This window comes from Prunus avium, chromosome 6 (genome assembly GCF_965620075.1).
Source record: "Prunus avium chromosome 6, drPruAviu1.hap1.1, whole genome shotgun sequence".
Taxonomy (NCBI): domain Eukaryota; kingdom Viridiplantae; phylum Streptophyta; class Magnoliopsida; order Rosales; family Rosaceae; genus Prunus; species Prunus avium.
In genome coordinates this window covers 4,062,237-4,078,704 of record NC_142289.1, presented here as the reverse complement: position 1 = coordinate 4,078,704, position 16,468 = coordinate 4,062,237, and the positions used below count along the sequence as shown (strand labels likewise).

Here is a 16,468-nt window from a genome sequence, read left to right as displayed (position 1 = left end):
CATGCGTCGTCACTTATCTTACACACGAGTTACATACGTCATCACTCATCTTACATACGAGTTACATGCATCACACAACACGTGCGCACAATGTTAAATGGTGAATAAAACAATTGACAAGTCACGTGATGAGCAACCACATTAACTAGTAAAACAATTATGCTAAACGGATGGCATAATGTAAGACACGTGCACATAATGTCAAACGACAACAAGGCGTGCACGTTGTGTCATAAATAACCAATCATCTCAACGAAAAAAACAAAATCCCAAGTCTAGAATCAATCTTAAAAGGAGTTGATAATTAATTGTGACCAAGATGCGATTATGTTTATATGAAAGTTTGATTAGATTAGGCAATTGAAATTTAACTCGAAACTTTTGAAGTCAAGCTTACTCAACATGTAACTTGAACTAACACTTGATCAAAGCTGAGTTATTACTAATATCGATTACAAGTAATATGATTGTAAACCAAATTGTAGACATCAAATTGAGGAGATGAGATGAAATCATGAAATCCAAATCCGACAATCAACCCGAAATCATAAAGGCTACAAAATAGGGCCCACTGGCCCAAGAGAATGAAAAGAGCAGGCCCCTCCCCCAAAAAGTGCGGCTTTCGAATTGGGCTCAAGGAAGAGGGCCGCTCTGTAAAAAATGAAAATTAAAAGAAAAAACAAAAGGAGTCTCCGTCTCTTGCCTATTGTCTATCGTCTCTGTACACAGACTGTGGGGGTAAAAGCAGCTGAGGAAAGAGAAGAAGAGAAAGCTTGAGAGTGGACGATGTCGCTGGTTTGGATGGAAGCTCTTCTCCCTCTTGGGATCATAGGAGGAATGCTTTGCGTCATGGGAAATGCTCAGTATTATATCCACAGAGCCGCTCATGGCCGGGTTGGTACCTTCTTCTTCTATTGTTAGATCCAATTTCGATTCTTTCAGTCTATCTTGCAGAATTGAAATTCGTATGAATCTGGGTTTGAAATTTGAAATTTTCGATCTTTTGGCAGCCGAAGCACATCGGAAATGACATGTGGGACGTAGCCATGGAGAGAAGGGACAAGAAGCTGATAGAGCAGGCGACTGCTCCTTCTTCTAATTAGACCGTCTCTTCCGGTATTCATCTTGTTTGGATTTTGGGTTTCGATTTTGCGACCATTTACCTTAATTTTATTGATTTTTTGGATTTAGGGTTTTTGTTTGCTTGTTTTGGTATACCATGATTGTTCAAGTTCCTTGCTTGTCATTTGCTGCATTAAGATTAATTGTGAAGTAAATGATTTTGCTTTTAAGCTGAGTCCTAATCTGTAAATTAAGCTGGCTTGTCTGCATTATGAGTTCGACATATGCAAGTGTATTGGGACGGGTCAAATCGGTAACTATTGAGGCGATGGTGCACAAACGCATATATTTTGACTATAGAAGCTTTGACAAACCTATGTTAGAAGGGATTATTTCATGTGAGATTGAGAAGTTGAGCTACTACATGAGTGAAGAAATAATTAGAAGAGTTTGTCAAGTCATGTTTAAGCTATATGCACCTATCAAGGCGAGTTCTTTCAAAGAAATTTGATATTACATTATGAAACTTATGCTCGCTGTGTTAAATTGATACAGGACTCTGTAAGTTTTTGGGATATGAAATTGTCAAATGATCTTACCTCATAGACGAACTACTAGATACTTAATATTCAGTTATACCTACCTGTATCATAGATTCACAGGTGATACAGATGGTGCAGTTGCTTTATGGTTTATAGTGATCACTTTGGTTTGATGCGGGCCCTTGTCTACACTATTTGTATGAAGAACTGGATGAGTGAATTTCTGACTTTGCTTATATGCATGCTGCTTATTCTTGCAAATACTAGGTTGGTTTTTTTTTTTTTTCGAGTTCCTGATAGGAAAAATAGTCTTTGATTTAGCTTTCTGTTACAAAATAGCCTTTCATCATCTAAGCTATGATTATAGGAGTTGATTGATAAAGGTTTTCAACTAAAGTGGATTTGAAAGGGAAATTTCATCTTGAGAGTTTCTTGCCAGGCATTTCTATGCATCCTAGTTGATGTGGGAGCTGCAAGAACTCATGACATAATTTGATTTTGGGAAGTGTGTGTCACAAAACTTTACCTGCCCCGAAACACAAGTGTGACAGTCCCAGATCTTGTATGAATATTCTTTAGTAATCCACAAATCTGATAGTTACAAGCTCATGTATGGTTTTCATGAGAACAACCATAGTCATTTCATATTGCAAGAGCCTATCCCTTAAAGGGAGAAAGAGATGTTTAAACTTCAATGTAATATATGCAAATGCAGAAATCCTTTGTTTATAGTCAATATTAACTTTTTGTTAAGTTTTAAAGATATTAGGAAGGAATTTGTGGTATCATGCTTTTGTCTTTGGAAGAGTCTCAGATACAAACTCCAGTGTCTCCATTCTCACTTGTGTAAATGTGCATGTGTATGTTTCCGTTACCTTGACCATGGAGCTTACATGATATTGTGGTGCAAACTGCAGGAACCTTTGCGAATGGAATCTTGAGAAGTAATAAAGTCGTCATCCCATTCAGAAGGAGCCTAGAGCAACTCCAATCTCAAATCTTTTCGTTGTATGTGAATTTTCATAAGCTGTTAAACTGTCCATGGAAAAGTTTCTGTACTCCAGTGATTTTTATTTGTAATGTTAACCTTTGGAGATAAGCTTGTTTGTTTGAGCTTTGTGTGATCCGAGAATGTCTTACAATCATGCAGTTATTTCTGGAATCGTAGAGGCTTGGTTCAATATGACCTAAAACCTGATAGGTGATAGAAATGCTTTGATAAGCAGAGAAAATGTGCAGGAACTTCAGAAGGCTAATGAGGAAAAGAAAAAAACATAACCATGTATGATTTGGCTTAAAAACAATCAATCTGGTGCTCCCATTGTAAAAGCCTATAGGCATTAAGTGGGATTTAAAAAAGATAATCAACTTATTGTAGAACTTTAATGATCCAAGTAAAAATAAAAACCGAAAAAGAAAAAAGAAAAAAGAATGATCAGTGTTGCTGTTGAAGTTGCAGTAAGTGGTAGAAACGAATTGAATGAACGCATTAGTGGCAGCGATTTTATCATCCACACAAAGTATATACAGTAGGTGAGGTGAACTCTCTGACCTAAAAAAAGAACTGCTTTGAACTCTTATTCTGCGAGAAGGCAAATCTTGTGCATGAACAAGAAGAGAAAAAAGGAAAAGAAAAAAATGATTAAATGTAGGTCTCACAATGATGTATATGATGTCCATGCGGACGTGGGTGATTGACCTCAATACTCGAAATCATGGTAAGGCGAGAAAGATTGCATCTTCAATTTGATTTTCTGATCCTTTTGGTTAAAGATTGCATCTTCAAATTTGATTATTTTCACTACCTCCCTAGCTAGACATTGTTGATTTTCTTCTTCTTTTTTCCTAAGGGTGCGCAAATTGATAAAATTTTCTTCTTATGATTTGTCAAACAAAAAGTTGACGATTAGGTCTAAACATGAAATTCAATGGTAATATAATGATAATGTAGAAGATTGATGATTTGGTCTACGCATTGCTAATGGGAGGAGTGTGAATTACTCTTTTCAAACAGAAACTTCATGTGCCCCCCTAATCTCTTCAAACAGAAACTTCATGTGCCTCCCCCAACCACCCCAAAATCCCTCGTATCATATGAAATGGGGGAGCTGGAAACAATGATTGGTGTTAGTGTTACCTTGTAATGGAGCATTTGTGATGTTGGTGCCAACCAATATACAATTCCAATTGACGCACAGCTTTGCGTTTGAATCCTTAAAATAAATAAAGAAAACAGTTTACTAGGTCCACGTAGTAGAATACTAATATTATAAAATTTCATTTTGTGTTCATTAAAAATGTTAGGTGGAGAGCAAGACAAACCACATCTGACAGACAGCACTCGAACAAAGAAATGACAAAAGTACCAATGTTTTGGACAGTCCATGGTCAGTCATTTGTCATGACAGAAAAGAAAAAAAACAAGAAAAAAAAAAGAAAAAGGGTTTTCAGCCATTTGCAATCTGTTAGCATCAATTAATCAACAAAAGTGAAAGAACTCATAGTGAAATAAAGAAAGAGCAGAAAACGATTGATTGATTGTTAGGTCAATTTCCTCCTTTTTATATAGATGAAGAAATCAATCAAACAACCTTACCATACTGAACCCTAAGTTTTTGTTGGACATAATAATTGACCCAAAACAACACCTGAGAAAAAAGTAGAACTGCTCAGAGATCATACAGCCTCTGTACTTCACTCTTACTCGCCCATAACTTGAAAGAGGGGACAATGATCTCCAAGGTACATTCTGGGGACAATGAAACTTATAATAATTTCTTCTCAATGAAACAACTAAAATCATCACATATAGGATCACTTTGGGCTAAATTCACAGTTTCACACCACAATGAATCATACTAGTAACTATCAGTGAGTGATAACAGATTTACACTTAAATCCTAGATTACCCACAGTGACACAAAGAATCTACCGAGAACAAGCAACGCGTAGAAGGAGACACCACCAAAAAAAGGTGTGATTAGATGAATTTCTGAATACAGGAATTGAACTTGAATATGAATGGTGGTTGGAAAGAAGTGGAGGCTTGTACAAAATGGTGGGAAGTCAAGGAACATATTCGCTCTCGATGGTCGGTTGTGTTCGAGTAAATGTTGCTGCAGGTGCTTTTGTATCTCCAACTGAGGTCATATGCAAGGCTTCTCCTACATCTGCAGCCTTCTCCATCTGTTGCAAACTCTTCTTTTCCCTGTACTTATGCACCCAAAGTACTAGGAAGAACAACAATGCCAGCAATGCTAATCCACCCAGCACAGACCCAACAATTATCCACACTTTAGAATTATTCTTCTTCTTTCCAGCACTAGGGCTTGGGGTTACATTTGGACTTTCACCAGCAGGGTTAGGACTAGGAGAGACTGGTGCTGGAGAAGGAGCAATGGACTCGACTGCTATAGAGAAGTGCCCCTGTTGGATTGTTGAGCATATATTGCCTGATGCCACATTGCTGATATTGACCGAACCATCCAAATCAAACGAAACGCACTTTGCCACGGTCCCTGCAGGGGTTGGTTTCACATCCTGGAATTTGATTTTTATGGGATCACCAGATGCCCTGATATCCAATTCTGGCAAATTTGTGGCTAATAAGTTGCTAGCATCATAAGCAAGAAGACCGAGCACTGGAGCTAAGTAAGAGTAACCAGGTAATGGGTAATACACCATTGACCAATTGCCTAAGTTTTGGTACACCAAAACAAGCCTCTCCACATATGGACTCTCAGTGACACCCTGGGGGATCTCAAACTCTTTGTACATCGCAACACCTCTTCTGTACAAGCTACCACTCCTGAGCCTCATAGCTGCAATCTGAATTCCAGTCAAATTCAAGGGAACCTGACCATCAAAGGTAACACCGGTCTTTGGATGAACAAAAGCCCTGTAAGCATAATCTTGAAGAAGAGCATCAAGGGCATGCGGTGAGCCTCTTGAAGATTGTGCAGAAAGATCAGGCAGCCGTGAGAACCATATCACAACGAAAAGCATCGCGAGACTTCGAAATAGAAGCCCCATCGATGCTTTGAAATTTTGAAACTCAGCACAATGCTACCCAAACCAATGTGGTAAAATCTCAGTTCCCGGAAGACAATATATAGCCTGAGGAGTTTCTAGTTATAAAACCTTGGATCCAAAGAATGATAACTGAAAATGTGCAATAAATTTCTTGAAATTAAGCTTCAAAACCTCTGGCCTTGGACTTCAAAATCAAAACTTGGGCGTAGCAGCCACGTATATCTCTCCAATTAATAGAACAACGGATACTTGATAAAGGAAAAAAAATTATACTGTCAGCTTGAGAGTAGAGAATGTGTGTATAAAAGTGACTTTGAAGGTTTCAACCGTTGCTACTCTTATGCCTTCTTCAGATTGCTTTTCCCTTTTGGAACCCTTGTTAAATAAGCTATCTCCCAAAGACTCAAAGGGCTTGGTCTGCGAATCTTTTTAGCTCAAAAGGAATTAAAACCTTGATTCTTCGCCATAAACCCATTGACACATAAACGAAATAAACCGAAATTAAGGCAACCAAGAATCTCTTTCAACCTCCTCTTTCTTCTTCAAAGGGTCAAATATGAGCAGCGAGATTATAACAGTCTAAATTTGGAACCAAAAAGAAAAAAAAAACAGAAAAAAACAGTAGATTCAGTACCAAGATCAAGAACCCAGGTGAGGATTTTAACAGGGGCAGCTAAATACCTGATCTTTGTCCGGATACAGCCGAAGGGTTTCAGTACAAAGCCCTAAATCTTGAGGTATTTGCAGCAGGCGGCAATGGAGCTCCCCTCAGTTTCCTGAGAGTTGAGTAGAAAAAGAGCATGCACCTCAAAAACCCACAATGAGATACAAATTTTGGACAAGAATTTGCCACCAAAGAGCGCGTGAGAAGCCAATACTCTTCAAGAATCTCCTCATTGAATTTTTTGCTGAAAAAGATCACAGTAGTAAATGGCTTGCCAACAACCCCAAGATACAAGTAGGTACAAAAGAATCAAAGCTTTAATGGGCTTCTCAAAAGGGTCTGCATTTTGACTAAATCTCAACGATAAACACAGAGACAGATTGAGCCGTGATGTCACTGTTGAGAAATCGATTGGAGGAAAATCAGAGAGAAGAAGGAAAGAAACTGATTGCCGGGTTAGCTGTAGATTTGTTTCTTTACGCAAAAAATTCGGGCTTAATTGTTGTAAAAGATAAGCTATGGCAAGAAAGGGAAGTGACCCGTTTGGAGATTAAAGCCCAAAACTTTTACAAGAAATTCTAATGGGGAAGAAGAAGAAGAAGAGAGAGATGAGATAAGCTGCTCAAGATTTAGAGACGGCCAGCGAGGAGATGTACTGGTGGGGAGTGAAGCGAAACAAAAAGACAGAAAGAATGAGTGTGAGAAATTTTATTTTATTTTGTTTTATAAAAAAAACCCAACAAAAAAAGGAAACATAAACACCAAAAATTGATAGTTTTTAATTAATTATTTGTACTATGCAATATAATTAGTTTGTTACAATGCATCAGATTTTGTCATTGACAGGTGTGTTTATTATCAAGACTTTGTTAAACACTAAATCCCACCTAATTCTTCTCACTCTTTTCTTTCTTTCTTTCTTTCTTTCTTTCTTTTGGGTGGACAATGTTACCCTTCATAGTTCAACATATTGACCAAATGAGCCTGCTCTCTCTCTCTCTCTCTCTCTCTCTCTCTCTCTCTCTCTCTCTGTGTGTTCCTTGTTTGTGAATGCATAAGAAAACAGCAATCTGTGTGAACCAAGCTTTAAAGTCAAAGAAAGAAACCCAAATGCCCAAGTGACTTGAATTGAATTTAAAAAGAGAAAAGAGCCAACTTGAAGTTATTGAACCTCACAGACCAAATGTTAGCTATTTAAGTTCCATACACATGTGCACAGCTAGGCTCGTGACCAAACTGCTAAAAAAAAACTGTGGATTGTGTTTGAAAAGTTCAACATTCTCACATTCAGTGTTCTTTGTTACTTTAGACCTGTGAAACAGTCATAACTTTTTTTATAATTTCTTTTTAGCCAACATTTTCCTAATTTGGTTAGTGAAAGCCGCTACTTTGACCTATTTCTTTCTATTTGTCAAAACAAAGCATTTAAGTGTGATTTGTAAATAAACAAAATAGGAAAATAAAAGTGACCTAATTTGGATTTTTTTAATATACCAATTGACTATCGCCATTCTTAATTCAAATCCAATTACCTTAAAAGAAAATAGAATAATTAATTTGTGATCTTAGAGGATAAACATGAAAGATTTATCAGTTGCGTGTTTCTTTCTGCACGTTATGAATGTTGTCGACACACGAGGGTATACAATCATGTATGGATAAGATAAACGTTTTGAATGTTATAGACACAAGAAGATATACAAATCAATGATAGTTAAGGTTCTCTGAACAAGGCACGTTATGAGCGTTATAGACACGAAATTGTATACAACCGGAAATAGCTAAAATTAAAGGGCAAGTGATTGAATATTGGATTCGATAGGAGCATGAGCCCATTGAAAGCCCAAGAAAAAACCCTGACGGCCGTAGATGTAAATAATTGAAACCGTGTGGGGGGTAATACAACTTCATGTGACATTCCACAAAATCCAAAAAGACATTACATTACAATGAAAGAAAAAAAAGGAAAAGAAATCCACACAAAACAATGCATAGAATTTTCTATGTATGGCTTCTGGGTTTCTACAATATATAAACGAGCCAGCTCATATGATCTGACTCATTTGTGTAATGATGCAAGTGGGGCCCACAATCCACAGTCCACCAAATGCTAAAGTACGCCGCGCGCACATGACTAGCAATCCAAAGATCCGAAATAGGACCCGGAAATAAAAAAGGCCATGGAAGGTGTGGACGGAAATGGAAATAGAATAGTGGGATGTAAACTGTAAAGCAACCCCGAGTGATTGAGCGGTGTAAAATGACCAAATCACCCCTCGAGCAAATGCCAAATTTGCACCAAGGTCCAAGCGCAATCTAGAAGGTTCCAATTCCAATGGCCAAATTACAGAAGGGCCACTTGTTATTGGTTGCTAGGAAGGAACGGAGCGTAGGGTAGCTCTAGCTCGTGATGCACCGACGTCGTAATGCTACCAAAATATATAGTGAGAGAAAGAAAGGCCACTTTGTTGTTTGTTGTTTGTTGTTTGTTGTTGTTGGGCCCATTTTCCTCCGTCTGTCAATTCACTTCTTGGGCCCTTCTAATTTGAATAATTTTAGGAATCTCTTTTCCTTTTGTTTTTTTTCCCCCTTTTTATCGGTGAGACGGAGGAATCGAATCTGAACCATTTTTCAATTCAGAAAATTATCATTTTTGAGCCCGCTTTTTTACGCGCAAGTTTGAATCTTCCTTTCAGTAAATTAGATTAATTTATAGTAGTTTAGACTATCGTTTGTATAAAAAAATTTATCTTTACTTTGTCGGTTCAAGCATAATGGTTGATATTGTGCGATTTTGATGGGCTATGTCTTATTGGGCTGGTACAAATTTGCTACAAAGAGGCTGGCCCATCTACACTTACTTTGTCGGCTCTCCATTTATTTATGTGATGTGGTAACTGGTATGTATGATGTATCCATCATCTGATGGTAACAGGCCCCCTCACATACATGCATCTTAATCTTAGCTAAAACCAAACCCATGCTTGGCATGATGGCGATGATGACGGATAGATCAAGGGTGGGGGTGGGTGGGGCCTTGGAAGTTATGTGATCATTGTGATGTGCTATGCATGTCCATATCCTTGCATGCATGCTACCATTCACATCGGCCCTTCATCCTCTTTTTATTTAGGGAAATACTCTCAAATGTCATTATTACTGCATTATGTGTTTTTGTGTTTTTATAAGTAGAGACTGTGAAGCCAACGGGATCCCCTTTGATTCTACACGGAAATTGTGAAACCCTTTTTGCTTTTTATACGTTTGGAGAAAGAGCTTTTTAAGGAGGACAAGGTCACGAATCAAAAAACGTTTGAGCTAAAGCATCAAGAACTTGAGGAGATTGTTGAGAAATTATCGGTTGCATGCGTCTTTTGATAGTGAGAAGGAAGTTGTGTACATGATGATGCATGCGTGAACAATCTCTCAGCAAGCATAATGAATTCTAGAAAATGCATCGCTATATTGAGAGAGAATTACCATGTTCTCTACAACATGGAGGATCCATGAAATCAGAACAACCTTCGGATTTTGGAAGTTCAAATAAGATGTGCTCTAGTTGTTCATTGGAAGCTCACTTACTTTCTTCGTGCTCTATATAAGCACTTTGGGTCCAAAAAGAATCAGAGAAAGAAGATAAACAATCAAAACAGGATGTTTACCGTTATTTGCATTATAAAAATGATTACAAATACAGGGTAAACATCTCGGTTCGATCATTTATTTTCTTTCTCTAATTATTCTTTGGCCCAAAATGCCCACATGGAGCATGAACAAGGTAAGTAGGCTTCCAAGGAACAACTGGAACATAACTCCTGACCAGCTATACTGCAAGATGTGTCGATAATTTTGATATGACATAAATGAAGTATTAATATTCATTTACCATAATAATGATTTTTGAGATTTTTGTTACTGTAATAGTGGTATTTGAGATCATTTTCGTTTTATTTATCTATTTTATTTGTTTTTGTTTTTAGCGTGGGGAGGAGCAAGTGACATTGGTCAAAACCGAAGAATGAAAGAATTAAAAAAACAATTTAAAAGAACAAAAAGAGAGAAGAGGAGAGAGAGCGTCATTCTTTATTGTCCTTTTAGCTGCTTGTTGGGGGTATTGGCCACTTCTCTTCTCGCGCTCTTCCTCATTGAGCGAGAAAGAGAAACACAACAACACAAAACACACAGAAACACCAAAATTTCCATTTCCAATTCACCAAAGGTCACGCAGACCCAACCCTCATCAACCCTCTCTCTATATTCTCTTCCACATTCTCCTCCATTCGCTCACTGTTTGCTCAAAACCCTAGCTTCCCTATTACCCCTTCAATTTCCTCAATTCCTCCAATCGTCAATCGTCTCCGGCCACCCCAAGATTCAGGCTTGGAGGCGGCGCCGATGAAATTTCTCTGTTTTTGATTTTGGGTTAGGGTTTTTTCGATGCTATCTCTCCCCTGACAACTCCATCGCTGGTTCGCTTTCGAAGGTTAGCTCTCCTGTCAAATTTCTTCATTTCGCGTTCATCAAGTTTCCTTTTTCAGTTATGCTTATAATCACGCCATTTGTATTGGGCTTTCTTGTTTTACACGGAAGAAACGATTCGTATTGTTTTATATTTACATGACTTGCTCTGGGATTATTTGGCTTATTACTTTATTTGTATATTTAATATTGCGTGATGGCCATTCTTAGGGTTAGGGCATTTAGGCAAATGGAAGCGCCGGGTGGCCATCTGGACTCGTTTAGAGCTGCTTCGGGAAATAGTAGTTCTAGAAGATATGGAATGTTATCCGCTTCCAATATCATTCAGGCACCACTTTCTGCCTTGTTGGAGTACTCGGGTCTTCTCCGTGGCCGCTCTAATCACCAAGAATCTGAATCTTTAATTAACGGCCGTAGCGCTGCTGCTTTCCGGGATCACCATCGTAGTCAGCTGGACCAATCTCCAACCACAAGCAACGACGGGGAGGTTTCCATTAGGATAATTGGTGCAGGGGAGCAGGAGCATGACAGGGAAGGCGCAGGGTTAGTAGTTGGACAGTTGAGGGAAGTAACTGTTCCCCCAAATGAGGTTTCTGCATCACCAATGGCAGGGGTGGCGTCTGTGTCATTGACAACAGAGGAGGGTCAGACAGATGGCAGAACAGATCGTAGTTCAGGAGAGGGCATGCCCCAATCGTTAAATGGAAGTGCTGATGGAGAAGGAGTTGATGGAGCTGGGTCTAATGGCAGAGATTCTTCTTACCAGAGATATGACATTCAGCAGGCTGCTAGGTGGATTGAGCAGGTCCTTCCCTTTTCTTTGCTTCTATTGGTGGTCTTCATCCGCCAGCATTTGCAGGGTATGAGTCTTGCCAACTTTAGATTATGCTTTTCTATTGCAAAAGGTTAATGTTTACTTGTAGTTAGACATCTGTTTAGTTATATCTGCCATTTGATGATTATGGGGTTGATGACCCTCTTTGGGATTGCCAACTTCATGTTGCCCTCTTTTATATTCAGCTTCATCAGTGATAACCTTTTCAGGTTTGGTATATATCTGTCTCGGAACCTAACAGGAATTGATTTTACTTTTTGTATCAAATTTGTTCTTAGCAACTAAATGAGCGTGCTTGCATTTGTACAATAATGGTTTTCAGTTACAACGAGCTAAGGCATATTTAAATGAGTGACTACTTTTCATTCTGCAATGACTTCAGGTTTCTTTGTTACAATTTGGATTGCTGCTGTTATGTTCAAGTCAAATGATATTCTAAGGAAACAGACAGCTTTGAAGGTATTTGTGATATGCATTTCTTAATAGCTTTTTCAACTCTCAACAGTTGCTCTTGTTTATTAAGAGTAGATGTGGTTGGTGGCTGCAGGGAGAGAGGAAAGTCGCAGTTCTAATCGGCATCTCTCTTGCATTTGCATTGCATGTGGTTGGTGTTTACTGGTGGTATCAGAATGATGATCTTTTGTACCCATTAATTATGCTTCCTCCTAAACTTATACCACCATTTTGGCACGCTGTTTTTATCATCATGGTGAATGGTAATTTCCTTTTGTACCAAGTTGTTTTTGTCTCTGTTCCTTTCAAATTTTTTATTTTCATGTTGCAAATAATTATCTTATGTGATAATTTCTTCTTAAACAACTTGCATTCAATGACATTGTTCATAGGATAGCAATGAAAAAGTGTTAAGACCTTAGCATTTAGGTTTTGTTTCTTATAAGGATTTCAAATATCTTTTAGGAAAGTTATTGTTTTTATCTACAGTGTGAAACTTTTACGGTGCACTTGTAATTGTTCCTAGATGCTCTTCATGAAGGGTTTAGTAAGAAGAAAAAAAACTCTCCGCCTGTGGCTCTTCATGAAGGGTTTAGTAAGAAGACTGTTATTGTTCCTAGATGCTTCTTCTTTCCTATTTCTGTGTGTTAAGCTTCTGTTAGTTAATTTTAGTGCCTTGTGATGGTAACTTCAAATTGGTTGCTTTCAGACACCCTGGTCCGGCAGGCAGCAATGGTGCTCAAGTGCATTCTATTAATATACTACAAAAACAGCAGAGGCCGAAACTATCGTAAGCAGGTGAGTTAATAAGTAGTTAAGCAAAAGTAGATTTGGGTAAATTATTTCCTTTTGGAAAAGAATAAGCGAAACAACAGGAACTGGCTCAAAGGCGCTTCTTTTGGCTGTTGTAATTACTTATCATCTTTCATTTGATTTGTAGAACTTTGAAGGGACAATTTCATATAATTGACAGTTTTCTCCCTTCCATTTTCCCCATGATCTCTTGACTGAAGAAGTGCCTATTTTCTAGGGTCAAATGCTTACTCTGCTTGAGTATTTACTGCTCTTGTACCGTGCCTTGTTGCCAACACCAGTGTGGTATCGTTTCTTCTTGAACAAAGAATATGGGAGTCTCTTTTCATCACTAATGACAGGGTTATATTTGACTTTCAAGCTCACATCTGTTGTTGAGAAGGTAAGAATTAATGTTGATATAGTTTATGCTCCTGATATCTCCAAAGTTTTGTCACCTCTTCATTAATAATGTCTTCCAGAAAGAGTTGTTTCTCACTTGTTATTACTGTTTTTTGCTCTCCCCTTTTACATTGTGGTTAGGTGCAATCCTTCTTTGCTGCATTGAAGGCATTGTCACGTAAAGAGGTGCACTATGGGGCATATGCAACATCAGAACAGGTAAACTGGTATCTTTTTCTGCCCAATTGAATTTGCTATGCAATTGAATGGACTGCATGACGTTATGGGTCCAATCTCTACATGCAAGTTGGTGGTACTTTTCCAGTAGGATATTTGTCGGTGGTAATATAATCATAACTTCTTTAAACCTGCTGAATGGACTACTTGAAGTAGAGCTAGTGTATACCACTAATATGGAACTAAAACTTTTGCCTTGGATTTTTAAGATATATGTGTTTCATTTTGGTAGTTTTGATCCCTTCATGGAAGAGCTGGTGGTTCATTCATTTTAAGTTTTCGGTTGTTTGATGCAGGTCAATGCAGCTGGCGATCTATGTGCGATTTGCCAGGAGAAGATGCACGCTCCTATCCTACTTCGATGTAAACACATCTTTTGCGAGGACTGTGTATCAGAGTGGTTAGTTTACTTCTGTTGTTTAGATTTTGATTTTATATATATTGCATTTCGTAACTTTTTATGCTAATTTCCTAGTTACATTTTGTGTTTGTTGAAACTGTTTACCTATGCTACCAATCATCTTGCAATGCAAGTTTCACACTGTGATAACCTCTTTCAGAAACAGAGTAGACTTTTGATTACTTGTTTACAATGATTTACTTTTAAAAGCTTAGTACATTGTTAGTATTATAGGTTTGAATTGTTAAAATTAGTTTGAATTTCCATGGAACGGGATCAAATGGCGAGTAATACCCCGAAGGATTGATGAACAACCATTCAATCGCTTTGGTTACTGTACCCGTTTTGGCTGCTGACATACTTATGGTTTTTTCAGGTTTGAGAGAGAACGGACGTGCCCATTGTGCAGAGCTTTGGTAAAACCTGCAGATCTTAGATCATTCGGTGATGGATCAACGAGTTTGTTTTTCCAGCTGTTCTGAAATCGTCTACTGTAAAAACGGGGAGTTTTTCTGCTTCAGAGTTCCAAATCTTATTCAAAGCAGATAAGCAGCCGTCTCCTGAACCCTGATCCTTATAACTATACAACACTGGTATATTTGATTGTATTTTTGCTCTGCCTTGTTCATGGGTTGCCCCTTGGAAAGAAAAACAATTGTTGGGTATAACTGAACTGGGTACTGTTCATACGTCCTATCGAGAAAAGATCAAATGTATGTAATGCGCCAATTAAGCAACAAAGTTCTTTTGATAACCATATACAACTGTCTATTTGCCATGAATGAAAGTTTCCCTCGCCCCTCCCCCCTTCCTTCACAGCATTTTCCAATATTGTTTTCCCTCTAAATTTTTCTCTTATATATTGTTTGTTTTCGTGGGTTGGCAAATGACAATTATAGAATGTAGAATCTAATCTTTTCCTAGGCTTTCTTCGAATGTTGCTCACATGGCCTTATGTCCACCACAAATCGATGAAGCAAGGCCAACTACCTTCTATTTTTGCACCTCTAACTTCAGAAAATTCCCTCACGAAATGTATACATATAAAATGATTCACCTACTCCTTCAAACCCCATAAATCTCTCTCTCTGAATGTAAGAACTGCATTAAAAGTTAACATTGATTGATCATTTTAGCTTTCTTGGAGTGTTCTTGACAAGCTTTGATCCACACAGTGATGGTGAAGGGAGGGAGGTACCTGCACAATTGGGTCGAAGTCGCACCGCCGCTAATGATCTCCCATGAAAAATGTTCAAATTCTCCAAAACTGGAGACTATTGTTGAAGAGGGATCCGAGAGCTTTGAGATTCTGCCAAAACGAGTGGTGTTTCTCCTTCCAGTGTTTCTTTCTTTTATTTCTTACCTCATATTGTATCGACAGATTGCTTGATGTACATATGTGGGGAAATGTGAACTAAATTGGCAGATCAGAATGTGAGGCGCTTTGATCACCCTCTGAGATATGTTATGATAATTTTGCAAAAAAACAAAGAAACCTGAATTTAATTGTTTCCAAATTTTCATCTCTCTCTCTTTCTTGCTCTCATTTTGCTGGTTGTGTTGGGGACTAAATGCATGCATGAAATCTGATGCAATTGAATTTTGAGTGGAAATAACTAATCCCGTAGTTTGTTCACTGTATTTCTTTATGTAAAATATTAAGGAAAACCCGCAATATATTAATAAGAAGAAACAGAAGGAAATATTACAAGAGTGTTGCTAAACGAACTCTAAAATTAACTAAGTACACCCTACTATCAAACTATTTATTGAATTACTAATTTACCCTAATAGAAAATGACCAAAAAGGATATATTGAATGATGAAACTCCATCGTCGTCTCCTCCACCGGACATAGCAATGCTTCCTTTATAACATTGTCTCCTCCACCGTCACACTAACGCCGTCGTCGCATCCGCTTCTCCACCGTTACAGCAACGCCGTCGTCGTACCATTATACTAGTGTCGTGGTCGTCTGATATTGGTAAATCTCATTTTGATTTTGTTATCAAATGGGTTATACTATCTTGATTTGTTCTTCACTGCCCACAATGTTTCGTAACCTTCCTCTGGAAACTGGTTTTAATTTGTTCTTCAAAGGGAGCAGTTTCTGGGTTGTTTAAACATCGGAAATGCCTTTATAGCTTTTCTGGTTTAGATCCAAATAATATGTTGAGGGCCCATGAAAATTCCTTCATATAACTTGTGAAATCAAATAATAATTCAATGTTTGTGTCTATAAATTCAATACATTTATAAATATAAACATAGGGCACAAATTCATGTAAAAAGAGAAATTTAGTTTAGGATTGGTATTAAGGTGTTGTGTGATAGAGAGTATAGGTGTATCAGAGGTATTTTTGGTAGTTAAATAGGGTGTACTTAGTTAATTTTATATTTTAATTAAAATATTAAGGTGTACTTAGATCATAGGGTGTACTCAATTAATTTTAGATCATAGGGTGTACTCAGTTAATTTTAGGGTTCGTTTAGCAGCTCCTTTCTTGTACAGGTGGCACGAAGACATTTATTTTATTTTATTTTAAAGCATGCATTCTGATTCTTTTGTA

General features: G+C 37.8%; 3 protein-coding genes across 3 annotated transcripts; 2 read left to right on the top strand and 1 right to left on the bottom strand.

The window, feature by feature from the left end:
- Nucleotides 1-687: 687 nt before the first annotated feature.
- LOC110771972 (NADH dehydrogenase ubiquinone 1 alpha subcomplex subunit) lies at nt 688-2,728 on the top strand. The gene is made up of 3 exons (XM_021976335.2): nt 688-894; nt 1,011-1,116; nt 2,522-2,728. The coding sequence occupies exons 1-2, from the start codon at nt 787-789 to the stop codon at nt 1,101-1,103; spliced, it is 201 nt and encodes a 66-aa protein (XP_021832027.1). The 5' UTR covers nt 688-786; the 3' UTR covers nt 1,104-1,116; nt 2,522-2,728.
- A 1,623-nt stretch (nt 2,729-4,351) lies between these two features.
- On the bottom strand, nt 4,352-7,000 carry LOC110771983 (transmembrane protein, putative (DUF1191)). The gene is made up of 2 exons (XM_021976350.2): nt 6,318-7,000; nt 4,352-6,215 (listed from the first exon to the last, which is right to left on the bottom strand). Exon 2 carries the CDS (start codon nt 5,634-5,636, stop codon nt 4,671-4,673), a length of 966 nt encoding a protein of 321 aa, XP_021832042.1. The 5' UTR covers nt 5,637-6,215; nt 6,318-7,000; the 3' UTR covers nt 4,352-4,670.
- Nucleotides 7,001-10,365: 3,365 nt separating this feature from the next.
- LOC110771961 (RING/U-box superfamily protein) lies at nt 10,366-14,727 on the top strand. The gene is made up of 9 exons (XM_021976315.2): nt 10,366-10,783; nt 10,990-11,639; nt 11,997-12,073; nt 12,162-12,330; nt 12,777-12,865; nt 13,098-13,262; nt 13,403-13,480; nt 13,795-13,898; nt 14,275-14,727. The coding sequence occupies exons 2-9, from the start codon at nt 11,009-11,011 to the stop codon at nt 14,378-14,380; spliced, it is 1,419 nt and encodes a 472-aa protein (XP_021832007.1). The 5' UTR covers nt 10,366-10,783; nt 10,990-11,008; the 3' UTR covers nt 14,381-14,727.
- The last annotated feature ends 1,741 nt before the right edge of the window (nt 14,728-16,468 follow it).

Bases quoted from the DNA above. Each gene is read 5' to 3' on its own strand.
- LOC110771972 (XM_021976335.2), top strand. From the start codon at position 787: ATGTCGCTGGTTTGGATGGAAGCTCTTCTCCCTCTTGGGATCATAGGA. The intron at 895-1,010 runs GTTGGTACCTTC...ATCTTTTGGCAG, and splicing joins ACAGAGCCGCTCATGGCCGG to CCGAAGCACATCGGAAATGA.
- LOC110771983 (XM_021976350.2), bottom strand. From the start codon at position 5,636: ATGGGGCTTCTATTTCGAAGTCTCGCGATGCTTTTCGTTGTGATATGG.
- LOC110771961 (XM_021976315.2), top strand. From the start codon at position 11,009: ATGGAAGCGCCGGGTGGCCATCTGGACTCGTTTAGAGCTGCTTCGGGA. The intron at 11,640-11,996 runs GTATGAGTCTTG...CAATGACTTCAG, and splicing joins CATCCGCCAGCATTTGCAGG to GTTTCTTTGTTACAATTTGG. The intron at 13,481-13,794 runs GTAAACTGGTAT...TGTTTGATGCAG, and splicing joins CATATGCAACATCAGAACAG to GTCAATGCAGCTGGCGATCT.